The sequence below is a fragment of the Hippocampus zosterae genome, chromosome 2 (genome assembly GCF_025434085.1).
Source record: "Hippocampus zosterae strain Florida chromosome 2, ASM2543408v3, whole genome shotgun sequence".
In the NCBI taxonomy this organism is placed as follows: domain Eukaryota; kingdom Metazoa; phylum Chordata; class Actinopteri; order Syngnathiformes; family Syngnathidae; genus Hippocampus; species Hippocampus zosterae.
The window spans coordinates 8,807,817-8,817,904 of NC_067452.1; the positions used below are offsets into that span (position 1 = coordinate 8,807,817).

The 10,088-nt window shown below is 39.9% G+C and overlaps 1 protein-coding gene across 4 annotated transcripts in view; it reads right to left on the reverse strand.

Moving 5' to 3' along the window:
• zranb3 (zinc finger, RAN-binding domain containing 3) overlaps positions 1 to 10,088 on the reverse strand; it is a 99,499-nt gene that overhangs the window by 54,726 nt on the left and 34,685 nt on the right. For all 4 annotated transcript variants that reach the window (XM_052052325.1, XM_052052296.1, XM_052052307.1 and 1 more), the window contains exon 9: positions 1,811 to 1,930. In XM_052052325.1, the coding sequence (XP_051908285.1) occupies positions 1,811 to 1,930 (120 nt within the window). The remainder of the gene's footprint in view (positions 1 to 1,810; positions 1,931 to 10,088) is intronic.

Here is a 10,088-nt window from a genome sequence, read left to right on the forward strand (position 1 = left end):
CCCACTCTTGAGGACTTGCACACTGCAAGAATCAAGACAAGGGCACGGAAAATCCTCCTGGATCCCCCGCACCCTGCCCACCACCTTTTTCAGCCACTCCCCTCAGGCAGACGCTACAGATCCATGCGCACCAAATCCAGCAGACACTTAAACAGCTTCTTCCCTCTAGCCATTAACTCCTTAAACAGTCACTGACATAGTCACTCTTCTTGCACCACAAAATGGTACTACAAAACGACTGGTATACTCTAAAATGGTTCATTTAAGGTTCAATGATTTTGTTGTTTACGATGATACTAGTGCAGCGTGTTATACCGGAGACAAATTCCTTGTGTGTTCTACATACTTGGCCAATAAAGATGATTCTGATTCTGATTCTGATTCTGATTGGTCTAGTCATTTATGAGAGTGGTTTGGAGTATAGTATGCCATAGAAAATTCTACTGCGATTGGCTGGCAACCGGTTCAGGGAGTACCCCACCGACTGCCCGAAGACAGCTGAGATGGGCCATCTTATAATGGATGGATGTTCATTCTAAAAGAATCTCCAATTGTTTTCAAACAAATCTGTTGGATTGCACTGAGTCATGTTGAGCACCCCGTTGATTTAAAATTCACTTCTTTCAATCGTTAGGGTGATCCTGTTTTTTCAAACACGAGCAGTTCACTAGCAACGGTGCGCCGCTTTTCTGAATGCATTTCAGAGAAAAAAAACATTCATGTAATAGGAGAGGTCAGGTGTGAGAATTGTGTTCACCCAGACAGTACTTGATTTGAATAAAACCTCTTACAATTGCAAAAAGGTGATTTGTGCTGGACACTGCAAACAAAGGGCAGTTTACAAACACGTACTTCGTATTCAGGACATTTCTGTAACAGACGTGCAAATGAACAAAGCTAAGTGGAGGGGCTGGTCTGAATTAACAGCAGTAAACAGGATTTGATTCTGCCAAATAAAGAGAGCAGCATCTAAAGGTACATACAAGCACAACTTGGCAGAGTTGCTAATGCACCACAGTGAGTGTTATTTTCTTTTGTTTGGATCCTTGGGTCATGTGGAGCTGCTCCATGTTCACACTGTGCAGTTCCAACATGCACCGCAAATGTAAGTACAGTATCATGAACACTTAGCGGTGGCTCAATAGGAGCAAAACAAGAGAGGCCAGTTTGACTTCTCCTGGCTAAAGGTCACAACCAAGGATCCGTCCGCTTTTAACATCTTCCCGAGGCCATGAATCACGCAGAAAGCAGCCTGCTGTTCCAACACCTGTGCTTTTCTCTAGCACTTGGGTTCTCCACATCATTACACTTAGAATTATCAAACACAACCCAAACCATTGCGCCACAGTGTAAAAGCCTGCTATTTGTGCCATGCTATCACACACAAGAAACACCCTCCGCTGCATCTCATCACACCATCTTTCGCAAAGGATTCCTTTTTTTAGGCCCACTGTACTAATTGGAGAGTGCAAGCACGGCGAAATGAGCGCCTCACGGCAGAAGGTGTTATCGCACGTTGTCGTCAAGCATTACATACATCCAACACCTTCTCGACCTATGCCGCACACACAAACTTGAACCCTCCTGCATGTTCCTTGCGCTGAGCTGAGCGATGCCATTTGCCTGTGACAACTTGTGAATTACGTCTTTGGCGAAAAGTCTTGAAATTAAAAGTTTACTTTCTGAGAGAGGAAAAGTAGGACTTCTCCACTGATCAAAGTGAGACTTTATCGTTGAGATTAAAAGCGCACATAATGAAAAGTGATAGCAATTGCGATAATAACGAATAGATGGGTAATGCTGCCCTTACCTTGGCCTCAATGACAGCTTCGGTGCAGGCCTGCAGCATGGTTAGGTGGTGGCCAAAAACAAGGAATTTGAGGTGCTCTGCCTCCAGCATCATTTTGATGTAGTCCTTCACTGCTCCAGCCTAGCATCACACACATAGACACACACACACACACACACACACGCGCACACGCACACGCACACGCAGAGATGGACACAGATTAAAGGGGGCCACTGAATCAATCCATTGGTGGACCCCACAGAAAGGAATGGGCTCGATCAGTGAGGAAGTCAATTAATCACAGCAGCATCCTCTCTGTGTGATCAATTCACCATTGAATGCAGAGAGATCTGGACTTAAAAAGAGAGCGAGAACACAAAGCAGCTGCGAATTAATACCTTGCAACTCAGAGATATGAGTGGTGTTCCACGCTCAGCCTAAGATTACCGGGAATAAATAAATAAATAAAATAGGCTTCAGAGCTGTGTGAATCCAGGATTAAAAATATGACAGAAAGATTACAATTGAAATGCTGTGGCATGACCTTAAAAAGATTTTTATATTCCGGTTAAATTTTGTTCAGATTCCATCCCAAATTCTTTTAAAATGGTTAAGCATAATAAATCTGTAAAATCCAAAATCATGGAGTGACGGACAACAGATGACGTTGTGTGCGCATGCGGGTTGTTATTTTAGTCCGCAAACTGAAGAATGGCGCGGAAAGTTTGAGATGGCGGCGAAAAAAACTCACCAAGGTCTACTATTACTATATATAAGAAATGGGAACGCTTGTCTGATTTTTCGTATGAATCGTCCAAAGGGTGTATCACTAAACTCACCTGTGAGGCATGCACAGAAGGTGAAAGCGAGATACGACGCGAGGCACGTTTACGAGGCAAAATGGTCATTAGATTTGGAGGCTAATTGCTGTGAAAAATATTATGAAACAGTATTGGTTATTCTATAATTTACTGGTTGTAGCATGGTAACTTTATGAATTAAACATTCGTCACAAGGTGTAGTAATGCTAATATTAACTGTTGGTAGAACTCATGATGACGTGTGTTAAATTCTTATGGTCAAATTGATCATAGATTACACATGCATCGTCTTGTTGTATGTCAAGTCACACCAATACTTAACTGTTTTAATGATTACCAGTAAATTAATATTTGCAGTGTGAGATTGGAAAAATACTGAGATTTTGTGGTATGTTGTATTCATGATCCATTTATTTTTTTGGGAATAAACCTGGAGTACACAGCTGCTGATGTAATGTTCATTGTTAATGCATAGTTTTCAAACATTGACCCATGAAATATTATACTTTTGAGTTTCGGAATTCTTGATTATCAATATCAGTCAAAATAGAAAAATGGGCTCCTGTGATGAACGTTTACGGAACCCAACATTTGTTATTGTGGTTTCCCATTGGGTAATCCGACGGAACCGAAAAATGGTTACCATGAATTTCCGAAATCCTCAGGCCTGCTCCTGAATTATTTAAAATTTTGCAGCATTTGTTTATCATTGTATGTATATGTTGTTGTATGTATTATTATCATATGCAATTGAATAAGTAGACACTTTCAGAATTCGAAATTTTGGACTCTCAATGCATAATGGGACTCGTACTTTTCTGATCAGCGAGTCCCTGGGACTCACTGCCGGTAAACTGTAAAATTATCACTGAGAGATTACCGCTTTTTCTGCAGTCAGTGATTGACTTCTATGCAAAGTCATTTCTCAACTTGTGTTCCATGCCAAGTCATGCCTGTTCAGTGTTCAATTTACTTTATATTAAGAAACTACTGCACTAAAACATTAATTCATAAATGTATACCATATGATTTTATTTTTTTTCTCAGTATAAATAACACGTAAGCTGACTGTTCTACTCTTTGAATAAAAACACTTCATTCAAGCGTTAGAGAGTGCAAAAGGTTATGATGGAGGGGTGTTGCGAATCATGAAGACCTGCCAAGTGGTATGATAGCATTGTTTTATACATGTCCTCGGCCAGGCCTCAGTTTCCAAATCAGTCCTTGGTCCTTGGCCTTGGCCTCGGAGGCAAGTCCTTGGTCCTTGGCCTTGGCCTCGGAAAATTTCTCAAGTCCTTGGCCTTGGCCTCGGAGTCAAGTCCTTGGCCTTGGCCTCGGGTTGCCGGTCCTTGGACACAACACTGGTATATAGCATGCCCCCACAACAAAGCTAGGAGATCGCCCCTTAAGCTGTTGTCTCAGTAGTAGCAAAAGTTGATCCTCCGCTGCTTTTCGACCATTTTGAGGACGGTAGAAAGCATGATAAAAGAAAGAACACTCGCTTCCATGTTGCTTTGTTTACCACCAAGAAATCTGCCGCACTGTCATCTACGCAATCACAGCGTGGTGACGTAACCGGACGCAAAGTGGTGGAGGGGGAGGGGTGGGGGGGGCAGACTCGCCTTCTGTTGTTCAATGGGAAAGGGACAATACGCCAATTGGTTGCGTGTCGCCACAGATCACTACTACCCACGAATTTTAATGGGAAGGGGTATTACAGTATATCTCTGCCCAACTGCATCAGATCGGAATGTGTTTTAATGGATTTTTTTTTGCCTTTGCAGTATTTAAAAGGCATTTCCTTGGATCCAGAAAGAAAAAAAATATACTGTATATCCTATTAATTTGCCCGCTATTCCGATTAACCGGCTTAGCTTCCCCCCAAAGGAGTTACTGTTTTCCTCCTGACCTTGCCCGTGCTGTTCTTTTTGTGCCAAATTTGATATATTTTTCTAATCTATGAGTATTTCCCTTTATTTTAGTCACCAACATCCAGTAACAAAATACTGAATACAGTCCACACATGACAATGCCAAGTGATAAGTGATTTGATTGGTTTCAAAATGGGCCTAACAGTTGGCCCTGCCACGGTAATGCATAAGACAAATGTGTATTCAGACCATAGGCGCACAATGCTCAATAAAAGGCCCAGATGGATCAGCTCGTGTTTAGGAGAGAGACGTGACCTGAAAATACTGAAACGAGTACAAAAACACCGTCACACACAGAAAGCGCCCACACTCGTGGCCAACAACTGAATGTATGTGTGTATAAAACTGAGAAAGAGCGAGAGTGTGCGAGAGAGAAACAAAGAGCACTAACATTTTCTAGCAAAGTGAGCCTGTTTTGGAACAACAGATGAAATAGTGTGTTGACAGAAAACTCATTGTATCACGCATCTATTGAACGGCAGAACGTGCTCCAGTGCGCTGACCAAATGTCCTCCTCCCGCATGTGGTCTGACGCCATCACTATATTTGGTTGTAGCCCTTTCATACCGATTATGCAGCTAATTGTGCCCATTGTGGGACGAATAAAGGATATCTTATCTTATCTTAACAAATGTTTAATAAACCCTTGTCAAAACATTTCACAGTCTCTACTTTTCAATCAAAAACATTTTTTAAATAATCTTTTTTGGTTTGCTTCCCCCATCTGTGTCATATCGCGTGTGGTTAAATGGTAGGTATTGGTGAGTGTGAATACCAGGCATTAGTATCGGGCCAATACCGGCCTTATTTCAGTGTATTGTGTTCTCACAACGACGGTCGATACCAGTCAGCGATAACAAGACACACCATTTCACTGTCAGCAAACAATAGACATGCATGGCTGACATAACCTCTCTCTAAGTGGACTGCATCCATGTCAACTGTCTCCTTTGCACATTAGGATGACATTTCTTTAAGTGCATGTTCATTTATAACGTTTATATTAATGCTTTGAAGACATTATAAGTGTGTTGCTACCAAAATCTATACGTTTATTTGTTGGCTCAATTTCGGGATGGCTGGCAGTTTTTTTTCTTTTGAATTCCATTCATGTCCATTCTCTCATATTCCCATTCAGATACACTTTCATTAAGTACAGTATATGCATGTTTATAAGGATTATATTCATGTTTAAAGTGTGTTATTAATATTATTAGTTCCAACTTTAAACTTTTATTTGCTAACTTTATTTTGGTGGTATGACGACTTTCTCCATGATGGTATTTCATGCGTATACTGATTTTAAAAAATTATCTGCTTTTATCGGGCGGCCCGGTAGTCCAGTGGTTAGCGCGTCGGCTTCACAGTGCAGAGGTACCGGGTTCAATTCCAGCTCCGGCCTCCCTGTGTGGAGTTTGCATGTTCTCCCCGGGCTTGCGTGGGTTTTCTCCGGGTGCTCCGGTTTCCTCCCACATTCCAAAAACATGCGTGGCAGGCTGATTGAACACTCTAAATTGTCCCTAGGTGTGAGTGTGAGAGTGGATGGTTGTTCGTCTCTGTGTGCCCTGCGATTGGCTGGCAACCGATTCAGGGTGTCCCCCGCCTACTGCCCGGAGACAGCTGGGATAGGCTCCAGCACCCCCCGCGACCCTAGTGAGGATCAAGCGGTTAGGAAGATGAATGAATGAATGAATGAATCTGCTTTTATCGACTCAGAAAAAATTAAGCGTTATTATTTGGTGCATAAAAAGGTCTATTTTTATGCAGTAGAGGCAACATAGCACTTTTACTCACTCACTTACTATACAGAGTACTATAATTACCTGTTTCCTTTTTTTTGTTGAATGTACCTGTATTTTTTAAGAATGGTATTTTTACTCTGGATGTTGTATTTTATTTGATCTTTACTCTATTTTTTCTTATTTTGGACATGTAAAAAAACACAACAGCCATCAATATCGACTGGTATGAAATGCGTACAGTGCATGGTGATTTGTCAGCCGTGTCTTTCAAGCCTATTTGCCAAGTTCAATGAGTCAAACTTACAGTAACTGATAACATTTGAACCTGGATTAATTTGAACAAAGCCTAAAACTCAGGGAGTTGTCAGTTTTGTTTTGCATTGTTAATTTATTTCAAATGAATCCTAATTTCAGAGTGAGATGTTTGTGTTTTATTTTGGACTGTAGCGTGAATGTTTGCCAGAAATAAGGGAAACATTCATTCATTCACCTTCCGAACCACTTCATCCTCATTAGGGTCGTGGGGGGTGCTGGAGCCTATCCCAGCTGTCTTCGGGCAGTAGGCGGGGGACACCCCGAATTGGTTGCCAGCCAATCGCAGGGCACACAGAGACGAACAACCATGCACGCCCGCACTCACACCTAGGGACAATTTAGAGTGTTCAATCAGCCTGCCATGCGTGTTTTTGGAATGTGGGAGGAAACCGGAGCACCCGGAGAAAACCCATGCAGGCCCAGGGAGAACATGCAAACTCCACCCAGGGAGGCCGGAACTGGAATCGAACCCGGGACCTCTGCACTGTGAAGTCGACATGCTAGCCACTGGACTACCGGGCCGCCCCCAAGGGAAACATATTTCTTTAAAATGGTCTGTCACTAGTTTATTAGACATCTTATGTATGAAAAATACGTCCGCTTCACAGTACAGCGGCGCAGGGTTAAGTTCCAGGCTCTGGCCTTCCTGTGTGGAGTTTGCGGCATGTTCCCAAAGTGCCTGCGTGGATTTTCCCCGGGGCCTCCGGTTTCCTCCCATATTCCAAAAAACATGCGTGGCTGATTCATGGAACAATCTAAATTGTCCATAGGTGTGATTGTGATAGCGAATGATTGTTCGTCTAGAAGCGCCCTGCGATTGGCTGGCAACCAGTTCAGTGTGTACCCCGTCTCCTACTGGATGCGAGCCGGGATAGGCTCCAGGACGCCCCAGTGACCCTTGTGCGGACAAAGGGGATCAGAAAATGGACGGATGGATGGATGGTTTTGGGATCAGTGAGTATTGAAAAATTTAATATTTAAATAAAGTGGCATCAAACACCCCTAGTGGATAATCGCATAAAACCCAATTTCGCTTAAGTTGGGATGTTGTGTAAATAAAACCAGAATACAAATGATTTGCAAATCATGTTCGACCTATTTTTAATCGAATACACTTCACTGACAAGATATTTAAAGTTCCAATTGATATTCAGTTTCTGTTATATCCAGTATTGCCCTTATTTCCTCGAATGTGTCCATCAAAAAATATACATTAAGACTTAAAAATAACTAATGTGCATCATATCAAATATGTGTAAATGTGACTTTTGCTTAGGTGAAGACATAATCATGAAACAATTAATAAAATGCAACACCACTGCAGTCAGGAAAGAGGGACATTTACACAGTTGGTGCTGATGTGATGGATTTCATAGAGTATGAGCACATCTGTCACGGAATGAAGATGAGGAAGAGCATCAATGAAGGAGCGGAGGAGGAGTAAACGAGGAGAGAGGACCACAGGAGAAAAGGAAGGGAAGCCCGGGGAGCTGGTACGGAGGAGAGGGAAAAAGCGATGGAGGAGGGCAAGAGGAGAAGGCTCCTTCTGTTCTACATTTTTTTTTTTTAGCATATGTAGTACACACAATAACAGGTAGACAAAGGTCAAACAAAAATTATAAAAGGAAAATTAGAAACAGTTAAAAGAAAAAAAACACACATCATCACAGTTGTATGCTCAAAGGACTAGGAAGAAGTAAATAACTTATCTAGTCCTACCCCTTATTATGTAACTGAATTGTTCATTTTTCAAAAAAAGAAATGAAAAACTACATATCATTAAATATTTTTACCCTTGTGTATACTATACTATTCTATTTCTACACCTTTTGGTTTGTATATATCTAGTTATTCTTTCTTCTTTTGTATTTCAATTTTCTGATATTCATTATAATTAGCATTCCTTGAATACAATTGTTAAGTTGATCAAAATCCAAAACAAGAACAAACAGTTACATGACTATATTTTGTAAGTATATCAAATTTATCTATTTTAATTCAGATTTATGTACCGGGTAGTTTTTTTGTACTAATCTTTTGAATTTGTTTTTGAACTCCTCCAACGATTTGCTCATTTTCAGATCCGTCTCAAGCTTATTCCATAGATTGACACCAATTACTGATACACACCTTTGCTTGATGTTTGTTCTTGTTTTGGATTTTTTGTGTTGATTAGTGCCCCTTAGATGACAACAGCTCTCTCTAATTTCAAAAAGCTGCGGGATATTTTGGCAAAGGAGGTTGTTATGTGCTTTATACATTAATTGAGTAATTTTGTAGTCAACCAGGTCGTAGAATTTCATTGTGTTTAATTTGATGAATATTGGATTTGTGGGTTCTATATATTTCGACCTGTTGATTATTCTGATTGCTTTTTTTTGTAATTTTAAAACGGAGTGTGTTCGTTTTACAGGCTTTTCCCCATATTTCTACACAGTAGTGTATACAAGGAGCTCTTATTCAACACATCCTTCGTTTTGTGGAGTATCCTGATAGTTTTGGATACTTTTCTTTTTATGTTATCTATGTGTGGCTTCCAGGATAGTTTGGTATCTATTACTAGTCCAAGAAACTTATATTCATAGACTCATTCTATTTCAATTGAATTTATCTTTATTTTAATTTGGTCTTTAATTGGTCTTGTGCCAAAAACAACTAGCTTAGTTTTTGTTAAATTTAAAGATAATTTATTTTTGTCAAACCAGTTTTTTAATTTTGTCAATTCGTTTTCCACAATTTTCAGGAGTTGTTTCATATTTTTTCCAGAGCAGTAAAATGTTGTGTCATCAGCGAAAAGGACGCATTTGAATTGTTTTGACACACTACAGATATCATTAATATATAAAATGAACAGTTTTGGTCCAATCACTGAACCCTGAGGCACTCGATGGATAATCTTCAGTAAGTTGGATTTTTTGTTTTTGAACTGCACATACTGATATCTGTTTTCTAAATAACTTTCAATCCATTTATGTGCTGTGCCTCTTATACCATATCTCTCTATTTTTTTCAATAATATAGCATGGTCTATAGTATCAAAAGCTTTTTTTAGATCTAGAAAAATCCCGCCCGTGTATTCTTTATTATCTATATTAGTGGCTATTGCTTCCACAAACTCCATTGCTGCCAATAAGGTGGTCTGTTTTTCTCTGAAGCCATATTGATTTTCACTTAATAGCATGTGTTTATCAATGAAGTTATCGAGTCTGCGAGAAAATAATTTTTCTAATATTTTTGAAAATTGTGGTAACAGTGATATAGGTCTATAATTTGTAATGAATTGTCTTACTCCATTTTTAAAAATTGGAATAACTTTAGCTGTTTTCATTTTTGATGGAAAAATACCGACTTTAAATGACAGCTTGCATATATATGTAAAGGGTCGCACACCAAGTTCTATAATATGTTTTACTATTGACATATCAATATCAAAACAGTCGGTTGACTTTTTACTTTGATATGTTTTTACAATATTTAATATTTCATTTTG